Source organism: Ostrinia nubilalis, chromosome Z (genome assembly GCF_963855985.1).
Source record: "Ostrinia nubilalis chromosome Z, ilOstNubi1.1, whole genome shotgun sequence".
Taxonomy (NCBI): Eukaryota; Metazoa; Arthropoda; class Insecta; order Lepidoptera; family Crambidae; genus Ostrinia; species Ostrinia nubilalis.
This window is the reverse complement of record NC_087119.1, coordinates 26000163-26016172: the sequence shown is the minus strand read 5'-3', so window position 1 is coordinate 26016172 and position 16010 is coordinate 26000163. Positions and strand designations below refer to the sequence as shown.

General features: G+C 40.5%; 1 protein-coding gene and 2 non-coding genes across 3 annotated transcripts in view; 2 read left to right on the top strand and 1 right to left on the bottom strand.

The window, feature by feature from the left end:
* Nucleotides 1-16010, bottom strand: part of LOC135086977 (uncharacterized) — a 47777-nt gene that overhangs the window by 10708 nt on the left and 21059 nt on the right. Inside the window, exons 10-21 of the mRNA XM_063981831.1 lie at nt 15532-15648; nt 13061-13159; nt 12156-12290; nt 8616-8729; nt 7833-7958; nt 6597-6683; nt 6225-6317; nt 4504-6104; nt 4170-4406; nt 3485-3680; nt 2579-2805; nt 1722-1925 (exon numbers count right to left, since the gene is read on the bottom strand). Coding sequence (XP_063837901.1) covers nt 1722-1925; nt 2579-2805; nt 3485-3680; nt 4170-4406; nt 4504-6104; nt 6225-6317; nt 6597-6683; nt 7833-7958; nt 8616-8729; nt 12156-12290; nt 13061-13159; nt 15532-15648 — 3236 coding nt within the window. The remainder of the gene's footprint in view (nt 1-1721; nt 1926-2578; nt 2806-3484; nt 3681-4169; nt 4407-4503; nt 6105-6224; nt 6318-6596; nt 6684-7832; nt 7959-8615; nt 8730-12155; nt 12291-13060; nt 13160-15531; nt 15649-16010) is intronic.
* Trnap-ugg (transfer RNA proline (anticodon UGG)) lies at nt 9252-9323 on the top strand. Its single transcript has one exon. It is a non-coding gene; the product is annotated as a tRNA-Pro (tRNA).
* On the top strand, nt 11215-11286 carry Trnap-ugg (transfer RNA proline (anticodon UGG)). The gene has a single exon. It is a non-coding gene; the product is annotated as a tRNA-Pro (tRNA).

Below are 16010 nucleotides of genomic sequence, written 5' to 3'. Positions count from 1 at the left end.
CTATAAGGAACATACAGACAGACAGACAAAAATTTTACTGATTGCATTTTTGGCATCAGTATCGATCACTAATCACGCCCTGATAGTTATTTTGTAAATATATTTCATGTACAGAATTGACCTCTCTACATATTTATTATAAGTATAGATTAGGGCAATAATTAGAAGTAGTTTCCTCATCAGCCAGACAGTTTTAACAGTTCCAACTCCTTGCAAGACAGTTTTTTAGGATAGCTGCCAAAGCCACGATGACCCAAACTTCATGATTCACCAACATTCTATCCTATATTGGGAGCATACGCTGAGAAACTTTCAGCTTTTATAAAATGACGTAGGTCTGGCGTTCACTAGCTCTTAGTCTATTTTAGCCAGTGACCTGTGGCCTAATTCACGTATCAAAATTTCAACGAGATGAAAGCGATTTGATCGCTGAAGTCACTTTTCGTATTAACGTATTAATCGCCCGATTTTGTTTCGATTTCGTTTTTATGCGTATTCGATCGTGCCTCCAAGGTATTCACTTTGGTATCGGATGCCAGTGAAAACTCCAAAAAAATGACAAATCGCTGAGTTGTGATCCTATCGAGTAATCGTTTTATCGAAATGACACGTGAATACGGATTTAAGACTGTTTTTCAATAGGACGACTTCTAAACATTAACAACATTTTCACTTTTACAAAATACGTGAATTAGGCCACTGACTTCTGGCAGTCGCGGTAGAGAATGCTATATTTTGGATGTGTAAAACTGAATTTGAACTAGCCATGACTGCTCAAGGTGGTGGGTCTTCTGCAGAGCATCTGAGCATCTCACCAATTATCTAAGAGTCATGCGAAAGTCTGCTCAGGTTGATTCTACAGATTTATTCTCTCACAGATATATTAATAGTCCTCAAGATTCCACGGATGCCTAGTTACTGGTCTTTTAGCACGGAGTCTTGCAGAAATCTCCAAAGGCTTGAAGAAGTACATATTCTCTCATCTTCATGTCTCAGGGGTGCCTTGAGAACTGAGGGCTTAGGCCCAGAACAGACGGTGAAACGCAACTGGAACGAAACCGTTGAGAGACCACACATGACGTGACCAGTTTGAAACTTTCAAACTGGTCGCGTCATAGTCACGCGCGGGCGCTATGGCAGAAACTTAGATGCAACTCAAAAGTAACTAGCAGTTGCAGTTTCGTTGCAGTTGTGTTTCACTGTCTGTTCTGGGCCTTAGTGTGAGTTTACATCAAACGTCGTCACTAGTGAGCGCGTTAAAAAATATATGAAGATTTTAGTTCTTGAAAGTTTCCGTTAGGGGCGCTGTACAATCCGTCATACATTTAATGTCACTTTTTTACGCAATCGACATCGAATGCGTTTGACGTAAACTCTCACTACGCCCCCTGTGCCTCTAGCACGAAAAACGAATTATATTATTATTCGAATCGCCATCAAAAGATTTAGTATGAAAACTTAAACAGAGCCCCTCTGAAAGTGACGTAAAGTGAGCTCAGTATGAGAAATGGTAGCACGAAACTAATTTTGACAATCAATATTGTCACGTTATCGTTGAATTCGCAGGCTGAGTATCCAATTTTATCGAATACCCAAACGATTCGAAGACGAAAGTTGTTCGTGCTAGAGGTACTGGTCGTGCTTTTCCCGCGAGAATCCTTTGTCCATTAAGAGTCGTACAGATGTCTCCAGAAGCTAAGGGAAAGTAAACAGTCTCCTACCTTCAGGTTCCAAGGATGTCTGGAGAGCGGGTCGTGCTTGGCGCGCGGGAAGCCGTACCCTTCCTCGCCGGTGTCGATTGAAGCCGCGTTGACGCACACATGCTCCGTGGCACCTGCGACTAGGGCCCAGTATTCGGCTTCCACCTCTGCGGGACTCGGCAGCTCCGAATTGGGGAATAACGTGCAAAGCACATTCGATGCCACCTGGGGGAGTTAACGGCTTGTTATGGCAATGAGTTGAGCAATTACTTGCTTGAAGAAACTTCCTTTGTTAGAGCTGAAAAGGTCTCTTGACGAATACAGTGGCGTATTACAACGTGTTAATGAAAAAGCGCAAAACCTCAGACACCCCAACTTATTTTTATTATAAAAGAATTATGTAAATTATTAAAATTAATTTTCGCGGATTTTTTACGAAGATATTCACTCTTTTTGTTTTCGTGCACTTGTTATCTCTTTTTTACGCATTTCTGGATACGTATTGACCTTTCACACGCTGATTGCAAGGCATGCACGCCTATGAGTAGGTTAGTAGTTAACGTAGATAGTTCATTCACCTCTGATAATAGAGTTAAGTTCGTTCGTTCGTTTGTTTGTTTCAGCCAAATGACGTCACTACTGGTAACACGGCGTAATTAAAATATTTTTTGGTTAAAATTTAACCCTAATTTTTAACTAGTGGAATCGATTCTACTCTCGATTCCGAACAAACAAATTTCAGGTTTTGCGCTTTTTCATTAACACGTTGTATACACGTCGTGCGAGCAGACAGAACTTCCAGTAATATTTTAACGGCATCCACCCAACCTGCCGCCTCAGCCATTAAATTACATCTTATGGAGTCAACTTTAACTTACCTTCTTGAAGACCGAAAGCTTCATGCAGCGTCCAGTGACGACGCAATCTTCTGCCTCCGCTAGAGCGTACGCCAAGTTGGCGTCTTCATCCTCCATTTCGTCCGAGGACTCAGACTCGCCCATGAGGCGCTTCTGCCGGTGCAGCGGGTTCGATGCCCGGTTAAGCATCTTTTTATAGTTACGGTTCCAGGAATTCTCAACTGTATCCATTAGCTCCCGGCGTTCGGCTAGAGGGAAAGAAGACGTTAAAATATCCACCCGATAACTGGCCCTGTCAAAACTACCTAGATGACTAAAGCCGAAATGACTGTTATTTATTAATTTATATTATTTATTTACGAAAGACCAAGGAATGGAATGGAATGACAGTAGTGATTGGGTAGCCAAAACCGCTACTAAATAACTCCAATCCAATATAAAAAGAACAACATGAAACTTCTCTAATAGAACAACATTTTTAGTGTGAAAATCTAATCAATTCAAGACAAGTGTAAACTAAAGTCTGGTCGCCGAGCACGTAGAATAAGCTACCTATCCTTATCGCTCGCGCGTAATTATATTGCTGTATTGGGGTCATTGGACAAAATTCTACGTGCTCGGCGACCAGACTATACAGGTTGTTAGGTAAATGGGTATATGAGCCGATACTAGCCCATGTTAACATAATTATGCATATAAATGGTATGGTGAAGTCAGAAAATTGATATCATCATTCTAATTATTTTAATTTTCATACAAATCTGATTTTATAAATATGTTTTTGTATGAAAATTTTAAAAATTAAAATGCTGATATCAAATTTCTGACTTCACCATACCATTTATATGCTTAAGTTAACATGGGCTAGTGTCGGCTCATATACCCAATTACCTAACACCCTGTATACAGGCTTAAAAGTCGACTTACCACTGGACAAGGTGTCATAGGGCAATAGATGTTTCACGTAGAGCTGGTCGATGCGTTTAGCGGACCGCGGTCCGCGCGGGAAGCGCATGTCTTCTGCCACGCGGCCCCAGCGTTTCTTTTCAATCACTTTTTTGAGTCCGCCGTGCCGTTGCACAGTGCGGTATAGCTTGGGCAAATTCAACTCAATGCCTTCGATCTGAGGGCAATGATAATCAGTTATCGTACACTTTCTTTAAACTAGAACTACGAAAACACTGTGCTGTTATCTTAGGCAGCAAAAAAACTTTACAAACGCGAAAAGACACTTGAACACGCGATACACAAAGATTTGGTTTCCAGTTTTGAGTTCATAACCTTCGGAAAATTTAAAGGTGCAGGATAAGACCATGACTTCACCCTATATCCTGACCAAAAGGGAGGTGCTTTCCTATAACCATGCCCTTACGTGCCCAACTTTATTCCAGAAACACTGGCAATATATCAAATGAATGAAACTCGTCCCTGAGCCATAAAGTATAAGTCACTTACCAGAGGCGGTCTCGTGAAGAAGACCTTCTGTTCAGCCAGGTACGCCTTGATAGCGCACATTTCCCTGGACGCTGCCCCCCATCGGCAGTACAGCCTCGATATGTACTGGTTGGCGACGTTGAATCTGATGTCATCGGTGAAGGTATAAGTCACTTACCAGAGGCGGTCTCGTGAAGAAGACCTTCTGTTCAGCCAGGTACGCCTTGATAGCGCACATCTCCCTGGACGCTGCCCCCCATCGGCAGTACAGCCTCGATATGTACTGGTTGGCGACGTTGAATCTGATGTCATCGGTGATGGTACACTTCGGCCTGAAGCCAGCGGGCGCCACCACCTTGCAGAGGCCGAATTGGGATGCCACTGGGTATATCTTCTCGAAGTACGCTAATGGGTCCTGGTGGAATACAAATATGTTGTAAATTCTCCCAAAAAAGAATGATTATTCTCAAATGACGGACAGATATTAAGAATATAATTATAGAGATACTTACCAAGAACTCGTCTTCGGTCGGGTAAAATATCGGCGCTTCCCTGAAGCAGCGGTTCAAGTGATCCATGATGTAGCTCTTGGGCAGCTCGACGCGCATAGTTTCTTCGTGGCCCTTTCGCAGTCCAGTCTTGGTCTTTTTCACAGGTTCAGGCTTCTTAGCCTCCGCGCGTGGCAATTTCTTTGCCACACTCGACTTGTCTGAAGACTTCTCAGCCGACTTTTCGGCCGGCTTTTCGATGTGCTTTTCTGTAGACTTCTCTCCTGCCTTTTCAATCAACTTTTCAGCGAGCTTTTCAATCAACTTTTCAGCGAGCTTTTCAGTCACCTTCTCAGTGGTCTTTTCAGTCGACTTCCCACCAGACTTTTCAACCGACCTCTCACCAGACTTCTCACCAAACTTTGTCCGAACATTCGACTGCTCAGCCCTCTTTCGAGTATTTAGTCTCGTCTGCAACCTCGCCAGGAATTCCGTTGAATCATCAGTCTCGTAATTCAATTCCATGTCTTCTGTGTTGTCTGTCGCATCACTTTGAACAGCGTCGGCATTCGACGGCCCTGCCACTTCTTCCGTCTGTTCAACTGGAGCTGTAACGTTTTTCTTAGCTGTCTGATCAGAGTTTGCGATTTTTATTTCCAACAACTGATCTAAAAGATTCTCGTGCTCGATAAGGGAGAATTCATTCTCCAAATTAGCGTCCGTTTTACGGATTAGCCTTGCTCGAAGCATAGGTTTGCTTTGGTTTGGCATTTGCACAGACGTTATTTCAATTATATGAGGATTCGTTGGTGGGAGCACGTCTAAATAGACGGGGTCTTTCGGCCCGTCTTTTGACGGTTCAAGAATTTTGGCCTTTCGATTCTGCCTGAAATTGTAAAGTCTAGTGTTTTCGTGAGAGTCCTCTTTATCAGCGTCGAAGTCGTACACTTCGTTCGGAACTGTAGCAGGCTTGCGTTGGTTTTGCACCAGGTTGGACAGTTTCCGTATTTTGTCGACTCTATTGCAATAGACGCAGTGTTGGCATCGATCATTCAATTCACCATCAGTTGCGTGTACTATGGAACGTACTGTCGTGTAGTGTTTGGATAGGCAGGCGTTTTTGGGCTGAATAATAGGTTCTGGTAGGTTTTCCCTGCATGGAAATTCATGGATTCTCGGTCGTCCTGTGAAAAATTTTGCAGGTTTCGGAGGCTGTTCTATCGGATCATCTTCGATTTCTATGGGGGCAGGAAGGTGAGGTTCAGCAGAGGTTTGGTTGTACTCCCTCTCGTTCCCTGAGAGTTTGAGAGGGCGTCGCTCTAAGCTTTTTCTAGCAACAGGAATGCGAGGGACTTTGAAGTGTGGGCTCTTTTCGTCTTCCTGTTGGTACAAGACGTTCTTCAGCCAGCCTTCGACGATGGGTCTGCGGGAAGTGGCGCACCGCGCTATCCGGTCAGCAGGGATTTCGATATCAGCTGGTTTGCTCTTTGGTTCGATAGTCGGTTCAAGACGTGACATAGTCGGTTTTGTGGGCGTTTCTGCTTTGTGCTCGACTGATTTTGACGGGGGCGCTGAATCCAACTGACGCTGAGTGGGCTCGCGTGGCCGGTCGTGAGATTTTATATCTGAGGAATTGAAGGCTGAGATATAAGGACAGGTCAAACTTAATAAATAGGTATCATTCATCAAATCTTTTTATTTTACATAACCTTTATAATAAAGCTGCATAGGCACATTAGACTTACCTAGCAGACTGCGTTCTTTGGGAGGCGATTTGCGGAAAGGGCCGTCGCGTAGTGGCTCCGGCGTGTTCATACGTTTACGCATACGCATCATACCTACACGCAAAGTTGTGTGTTAATATAAACCATAGAACACTACTTTTAATTTGGAAGTAAAATAAAGATTGATATGATTGATAAGTAACTGCACATATGCTTTTGAAAGTTGAAAAAACTGTCACATCAGTTACACTTCAAACGTTACGTTGAGGCTTCTAAAAGAGCTGTTCAAGAGATAACTTCTGGAAACAAGTGAATGACAGGAATAAACTATCCGATAATTGAACTGAGATAATTTGAGAGATAGTTTATAATTATTGTTTCAATTCCGTTTACCTAATAACGTTCTCTTGCGGCGAAGTGGAGGCACAAGGGGTGTGGGCGAATCTCGGTCCGGCGAAATCCGAATTGGTTCCTCAGGACCTAGATCAGAAAAAACAAATCGTATTACCAGACATGGAAAACAATGCTATATCTGAACACGTAAAATACTTTAGTTAACACTAGTGACAGGAGTACTGTCCTAGCTTAGTTTTTTATACTTATTAGGCCCAGAACAGACGGTGAAACGCAACTGCAACGAAACTGCAACTTTCTGATGATTCTTATGAATGAAACTGAAACTGAAAGTTTCAAACTGGTCGCGTCATGTGTGGTCTCTCAACGGACGCTATGGCAGAAACTTAGATGCAACTCAAAAGTAACTAGCAGTTGCAGTTTCGTTGCAGTTGCGTTACACAGTCTGTTCTGGGCCTTAGACGTATCTACACCTCTATCTGTGAGGTGATTCTTTAATACTGTAATTATACAATCATCATCATTTCAGGCAAAGGACGTCCACTGTTGAACATAAGCCTCCCCCAATGATTTCCGCATCGCCCGTTTGGCGGCCTGCATCTAGCGCCCTGCTACCTTTACTTTTATGAGGTCGTCGGTCCACCTTGTGGGTGGACGTCACACACTCTAAAAGATGTTGTTTCCCGATCGCTGCCCAGCCAAGTTGGATTCGACGATTGACCTCTTTCTCGAAATTCTACAATAGCTGAATTAAATTTCGAACATAAATAAACCGAAACCCCAATATGTGTTTTATACTGTGAATGTCTTAAATGTGTATTGTTGTTGGTGTGTCGCTTACTATGGGCCTCATAATAAGGCTCAAGGTCACCCAAAGGGCGATGGAGCGGGCTATGCTCGGAGTTTCCCTGCGTGATCGAATCAGAAATGAGGAGATCCGCAGGAGAACCAAAGTAACCGACATAGCTCGCAGAATTGCTAAAATCAAGTGGCAGTGGGCGGGGCACATAGCTCGTAGAGACGATGGCCGTTGGGGCAGGAAAGTTCTCGAGTGGCGACCACGGGCTGGAAGACGTAGCGTGGGCAGGCCTCCTACTAGGTGGACCGACGATCTGGTAAAGGTCGCGGGAAGAGCCTGGATGCGGGCAGCGCAGGACCGTTCATTGTGGAAAACCTTGGGGGAGGCCTTTGTCCAGCAGTGGAAGTCATTTGGCTGAAAAAAGAAAGAAAGTTGTTGGAGTACCTTTATCAATAAATAAATAGTCTTTAATTTACCATCAGGTGTCGTGTAGGGTTTCTTCTTGCGGACTTTGGACGGCCCGGGTTCGGGGTCTGAGAACTGCGGCGGAGTGTCCAACGGAACCGGGTACTTTTCATAGTTCCGTTTGCCTTTGATCATTTCTGTGGGTAAACGGTAACAATCCATATTGGTTTTGGATCCACGACACTTAACTTTTGTTGTTAAATACATCTTAGTTGAATACCACCACATCCACGTTGGACAAGGTTATGAAATATTGGTATAAAGTGCAGAATAATAAATAGGTACTTATTAAGAATAATAATAATTAATTTGTGATAACATCCAGCTAAAATTGTGTCGTTTCGATTTAGAGTTTTTTTTTTATATGAGTTTGTTTTGGTGTACAATAAAGTAACTTATACCTAAATATAGTATACTAGCTTTTTCCCGCGGCTTCACCCGCGTGAAATTTAGTTTGTCATAAATCGTCATAAATTACATTCTAGGTTATCTATCTATCTATATAAATAAAAATGAATTGATGTTCGTTAGTCTGATTAAAACTCGAGAAAGGCTGGGCCGATTGAGCTGATTTTGGTGTTAAAATGTTTGTCGTAGTCCAGGGTAGGTCTAAACGGTGAGCAAATAACTAAAGATTGCCTTTAAGGCGGAACAGAGTTCGCCGAGTCAGCTAGTAAACAATAATATATACTGTGAAGTTATAAAATTCCGTTCAGTAGTTTTTGCGTGAAAGAGTAACAAACATCCAGACAGATTATATTATTATCTATATCTATTATAAGTAACAATCTCACCTCCAAGAGAAACGGATTTATCCCGAGCTATCGCAGACGGTCTCGTTGGTTCTAATCGGAATCTCCTCGGTTCAGACTCAATCTCTGGCTTGCGGTTATAAGTACTTTCTGGATCTGGAAAAAAAGTATTCAATCATTTAAATAGTATCACCGATTAATGATTATTTATGTAAATCAACAATACATTATCTGATCAGAGAAAAATGATAACTTATTGACGTTTTTAATTAAAAGCATAGTATGTGAATTATGCCATAGACATGTGTCAAGTCAAGATGTTTGGAAAGACGAAAAAGTCGTTAAATTGTCGTTTTTTATGTGTCCTATCTTCGCAATAGCTGTATCAAAACTATTTGTCAAAGTCTAGCATAAGTCGAAATTGGAAAGAGTAAAACTTTCCAAAAACATTTCTACAAACATGTACACATACCTCTCGACATGTCATGTCTGTGATCGGCATGTTAAGATATTAATACAGCAGTGTATTCTCCCCTTATATCTGTCTGTTAAAAATCCCCACAAAGCGTAGTAGGCAGCTACACAAATGCCCGGAAAATCGATACCACCCCTCCCGTCTGGCTGGATATTGCGCCGTCTGGCTGAATATTACGCTACGATTCGTCCTGTATTCCAACCGGCTCGTTGGTCTAGTGGTATGATTCTCGCTTTGGGTGTGAGAGGTCCCGGGTTCAAATCCCGGACGAGCCCAAGAAATTTTTAAGTTTTGAATTATTTACAATACTAAAAAATCTTATACAGGGTGTTACTTTGCATTCTTGCCATATTTACAGAGGTTACTATATTACTGATACTGAACACAAATCTGTAAAAATATAATGGCCGAAAAAATTTTTTTTTAATCCTGAGTATTTTATTTTATCGACAATCTGTTAAACACACCACTAATTATCGTAACGCATGCACATCACTAATGTTGGCGATGGCGATGGAGACTTTTTTACTTTTTATTGTATTTTTAAATATCTATTGCAATCTATTGTCTTTAAAATGTCTTTTTGACACTTGTAAAAAACTGAGAAATCCATCAAACACAAATCACGTTATAAATAATACAAAAATGACTGAAGTGTATTCAAACAACGAATAATTTAATCAAAATGGTGCTTGGAGTGTCTGCAAGACGTCTTAGACGAAATGCTTGATGACGTACCCTTAGCGTTACACCAAATGCTCTACTACCAGCAGGATGGTGCTCCCCCACAATAAGGACGGCAAGTGCGCGAATAATACGTTTGGTGAACAGTGGATTGGACGAGGGGTCCAGTAGCTTGGCCACCACGATCCTCGGACCTGACACCAATGGATTTTTGGAGTGACTTGAAACGACTGGTATGCGCAGAAGAGATAAACAGTGTAAACGCGTTACATGAAAGGATTGTTTTAGTGAAACTGTGATACAAAACGTTTATGTGTTGCGAAAACTAAAGCGAAAAACCTACGCTTCGCCGTGCTAGACTGTGCCTTCATCAGAACGGAGGACACTTTGAACACTTGCTTCGCAGTACGTAAACTTTGTAAGTAGAAACTTATAAATAAATAATTAATTGTGAAAAAGGTGATTTCATTTCATACTTAATTTATTAATTTGTAAAAATAGGGTACAATGTTGTAAATTAATTGAAGCCCTATTAATTATTACGTATTTTTGACGGTCCTAAGCCCGTAAAGTAGAAAGGAAAATCTGAAATCAACTGAAGAGTATTTTAAAATAGTTATTATGACTGGATAAAAAGGCTGGTACCCAAAGCCATAAAATTAAGAACTAGGCCACGCCCACTAGGTTTATTCCACTTGCACCTGTAGAACGTGCGAGACAAAATTGGTTTATTCCAATTTGTACTGAAAAACCAAATTTACTAAAATCTTAGTGTACTTTCTTTATGGGAGTCTCTTGTTTATCTTAAATAATAGGTATTGTTACCTACTTTTATCTCTGTGAATATGGCAAGAATGCAAAGTAACACGGTGTATATAACCTACCTAACCTGTTTTTAATTCAATATATTACAAATCAACAAAACTGTCGTCCTTTGTGTTCCATCTTTGCAAAAGCTGTTCCATAAATTTTAATATTTGCAAATCACATATGACTTTGGTAGTCGGAATTACAATGAGTGTATAAACCTTGTTACATGTCTGTCACTAGCATTATTTATGAGACAGTGATATCTTCTTCTCTACTCTTCCTATTACTTTCGAGGTTTGAAAATTAAGATCACGAAGACATTTAACAAACAAAAAATCGGTAAATGACATAGGATGTGTTATAGTAGTCATATGCTCGTTTTCACCATAAATCGCTAATTTTTAAGTGATCCCTTTGAAAACAAAATTCCTGTTATGTGTATAGGGGTTACTTAAAAATTTGGGATAGATGGTGAAAACGGGCAATAGTAGTTTGGAAAAGTAATGTGGCACGAGGCCGCAAGCAAGGAATGCCATTGGTTTGATCGCGCTTGTCGCTCCCGCTCTCGTCTCTGACTTAGGACACCGCCTAACTTCACTCGCGACCGGAAAATCGATACCACCCTTCCCGTCTGGCTGAATATCATGTTTCGATTCACCCTGTATTCCAACCGGCTCGTTGGTCTAGCGGCATGATTCTCGCTTTGGGTGTGAGAGGTCCCGGGTTCGAGTCCCGGACGAGCCCCAACCCCCTTTTTGTGTTTAGAATATTTATAATATTAAAAAAAGATAAATATGCTTTTCTTCCTGAGTTTTAACACAGGTTTTAATGTAGATAAGGTTTTAGCAATTGACAATTGAACAGAAAATAAAAGTAAAACCTGCTGGAAATGGTTGCCCATTTCTGGAATCATGTTTTAATATTCAAATATGGATGAATTCTCTAAAATTAATGACATACACTGGTCATCACAAAAATCGGCCCACCTACGTTTTACAGGAAAATTCGTTTCTACTGACACAATCATGGTGCCCCAACAATATTGGTGTTATTTGAAAGCCCAATATTAATTTCTTAATAAACGATTTAAACGATTAACATATACAATAAATGTGACTTGAAAAAAAGACCTCACTTTGGGCTCACCTCAGGGATCAATTAGACCAATTTTTATGGTTATAAAACCAAATAATGATCTCACGTGTCCTCTTTAACAGATGGATAGCGATTAATCCCAACTTAACAGTTTTATAGCCATAAAAAAGTTGGCTCAAGCGTAACTACTTATTTTTTGAAGAAGTGACTCTGGATTCTTCTACAGACACATTTTTGGGGTAAAAACCTTTCCTTTGATGAAATGAAGTTTAGAACTAGGCTTTTAAATGGTGCCAATATTGGTGGGAAGTGGGGATGCATACGTGTGTATTTTATGACTTTTCCCATGACTGGCAAATCTAGATTTTATAAAACTTCGGGCGTACCTTGTGACAACAAAAAAATACAAAAGGTAAAGAAGAACATGACCCACCAAAAAGATAAATGTAAACAAAAAGGAGAGCCAAGTTCAATACAAAAATGATGCTTGGCTGTGGGCTTCGCCGCGTGTTACTGACCTGGTGGTGACTCTGAGCAGTTCTTCCTGCGCAGCTTGGACGGGCCTGCCTCCGCGTCAGGCTTGTCGAGCTCGCTAGGCGGCGGCGACTGGCAGGCCTTCTCTAATGCCCGATGTAGCTCCTCCACCGTCACCTCTGTACAGGACAAACGCATCAAATCGCACGAGCAACTTACACGCATTTCGTGGGTCGAATCACGAAAAGGCGTATCTAACAAAATTGCAATATTGACTCGAGTTAAACACACCATGTTATTAAAAAAAACAAGCATTTTATAACCTCACAAAAGATCGTAACTGAATTATTTTTCAGGAAGCCAGTATTGACAGGTAAAAAGGGCCCGAAATGCATTTTTCCATGCTTCAAATTATCTTTAAACGTCGCTCCTGTAAAATTGATAAAAAATTAGTTACGCCTTTTCGTGATTCGACTCACGATTTGTTTGTGGACATGGACATAAAATATATACATACAGTGTGAGTCACAATGAAGTGCACATATGAAAATAAGTGAAACTAGACAAAAAGAGGTCAAAACATTTTTAATTTTTATTTATTTTTTAGAAATTTTTTTCTTCCGATTACTTATTGTAAAGATAACGTAATAACTTTTAAAATAAGATGTATATCCTGATAAAATAAAAAGCTTTATGTATGCATAGAAAATGTGGCGTTTCGACCCGTAATTCTAATAGTCTGTGGATAATTCAGGACATATTCAGACTCAGAAAAAAAAATGTTTTCGTTAAGAAACGTGGTACCTACTCGCCTTCATGACATGTTTTTTTTACAACAGCCGTAAATATTTCAATGCTGCATTAGACCTACAATGAATCTCATTGGCATAGAATTTAATCTTCGCATACAATAATCTGGATTTTTATTATAAGAAAAAACGAAACATACTGTGTGGTACGCGTTTCATCGTGGCATGTCGCCGCGACGGGTAACTGGTGTCCGATATCTGGTGTGGCTTCGGCGGTATAACTTGGCGCTTTTGCGTTCCTGTAAGAAAAAAAGGTGTTAGATGGTGTTAGACTTATCAAAAAACAAATGACGGTCGCATAGGCCAAGAAAATAACAAAAATTTGGGCAAAACTTAGCACAAAATAAAAGTAGCGGTGGTATAAAAGATTCTATTTTATCTACTTGAGAATATGAAAGCGTGTACAAATATAATAATCTATTTAGATTTGAACAAATATTGGAAAGCGAAATCGAAACTACAAAAATAAATCTTCATCTAGAAGCAAAAGGCTATCAATGGTTAAGCTTAACCTGATGGTGCCAAATTATGCCAGGCTCAAAAATACATTCTTGTCATTGTCATAACTATAGTCTGGTCCGTGAGCACGTAGAATTTTGTCCAATGACCCCAAGCTACCCATCCTTATCGCTCGCGCGTAATTATATTGCTGTCGCGACTGTGGGACGGGCGCCCGCAGTGAGTGTGAGAGCGTGACAGCAACATAATTACGCGCGAGCGATAAGGATGGGTAGCTTGGGGTCATTGGACAAAATTCTACGTGCACACGGACCAGGCTATAGTTAGAAAACCAAAAATATTCATTTAGGTTTGACCAGTATTTTGGCATTTATGAACATTAAAAACTAATAATATAAAAAAGGCAAAGGCCCTATCAGCGCTTCGGGACAAACATGGCAAGTGCTGACAAGAAGCGCCGGGTTAAACTCAGAGAAACTCAAGAAACGCCTAGGATGAACCCTGGATTAAAATGACATTTTCATACTAAATGCCATGTTGAAGACCGGTTTTGTTTTGGCCATGTCATGTTTTGCAAGCATGAAATTCATGTGCCTACCTCATAATATACTACACTCGACGCAAAGACTCGTGTCAGTGCCTCTGTGTGAATGCGAGACAAAACGCGATATGCACTGTTTTATTATTACACCACCTACCACGAGTCTTTGCGCCGAGTATAATTAATTACAGATTGCTTACAAAAACAAAACACAAAAAGAACGAAAATAAAAAAGAATGCGTAAAAAAGTTTATTTCTACGAGTACAAAAGAAAAACAAATACAAATCATTCAACTATACAATAATGCTTCAACCATACCAACGCATGCAGATCGCCATCGCCTGAGCGATAACGGCGCGATCAAATGCTAATGACAGGACGCGAGAACTGTCATAGGTCGCGCGACCTGTCATTGGCCTTTGATCGCGCCGGCGATGGTGATATGCACGCGTTGGTGTGGTTGAACCTTAATGCGTTAATTTCGCAGCATATAAGGCCCTGTTCTCACCCAGCATCAGGTCAAATCTTCGCTTTCGCGTAGCTTTAAGGTACTCCTCTTTGATCCTTCGGTTTATGTACGCTTGTTTAAGAAACACACAATGTTAATTATATTATGGCGCTCTGAGCTATCTCATATTAAACCCATTGACCGAAGAAACTAAATTACATAAACTGACAGAAAGAAGTATTATGCTTTAAAATTCTTGCAAGAATTTGAAAACTTCGGAGGATTTACGATGATGACAAAACTCGTAATATTATAATTAGTATTCTTTGCTCAAAACAAATATTATGTTTCTATTAGAGGGGCAACACCACCACTTGCTTCAGGTACTTTTTGTGAGTTGTCTAAACGTTTTACAGTCGACTGGCTGATTTTACAAATAATTAATTTAATTTTCAAGAATGTACAAAATATGTATAATTGAAAACATACCATCTTTTTTTGTACATTATGTAATGCTTTTTAATTGATACGTTTATCATTAATGACGGCTAGTGCTGTCCCCCTGTGACCTATTGCTGTCGGTCAATGGGTTGACAGACAAGAGACAGCACTTACGTTTCATCTCGGCGGCGGTGACAGCCTGAGCTGTCAGCACGCACTCCCTCAGCGCGTCATCGAGTGTCATCGGGCGCTCTAAATACAATATAAACCTTCAATGTCTGACATTGGCGAAATCATGGTTCTCAAAAACCAAGTCGTTGCCAAAATAAAAGAAGAAGAAGAAGAGCCTTCAATGTCTAATTCCTAATTCTTTTTAAATTACTATAACGCAAAATTAAAGTATTTTAGGGTTCCTATCGTTACTCAAATGAATGCTCAAAACAAAAATATATTCGGTTTAGAGTTTAAAGCATTAATTTTTAAGTGAATGTTGATGAATAATTTTATATTAGCTCACTCAAACAAATTAGGGTAACGGTCGCTTTTTTCTTCCTCGTTTTGCTGATTTTTGAGCAAACTGTAATCGTGTAATTAAATTTCTGGATATACATTCCAGATAATGACTTTTGTTCTGAATTCCTTGTCTAGCACGTTTAATACTGCTGTAATGTGTGTGTATAGCATGCGTGTGTACAACTACTTTTTGCTTATCTAATCTTACCTCGTTCAGCTGTTGCAATGGCCATCATTCTTTCAGCCCTTGTGGCTCTGTTCATAGAGGATAATGCTTCGGTCCTCATTTGGTATTTGCTTTTGTCTGCTCTTGTGCTTGGTGGATCTAAAACAACGGACTAGGTATAGTTTCCATAGTTGTGGTTGGTTAGTCATCATAGTCTATCCTATAGTACATCGACCATCAAATATCGCATACCAGATGAACGGTACTTCACATGAATCCTACAGCGTACCTTTTTTGACCATGTATTGGGCTACCGAGCATTCGCTGCTTGTTTGTTTTGTACCTCCTCTGTCCATTCTTGCTGCTTGTATCTTTGGCCTTACTAATGCGCATCGGTGAACAGTTTCTTTCTTGAGATCTTGAATCATTCCATTTCGCTCCTTCCGTTTGTTGTACTACATTGCCGACTTTAACATGGTCTGCCCTATACTATATGAGTGACGCTTAGCCATACAGGTTGA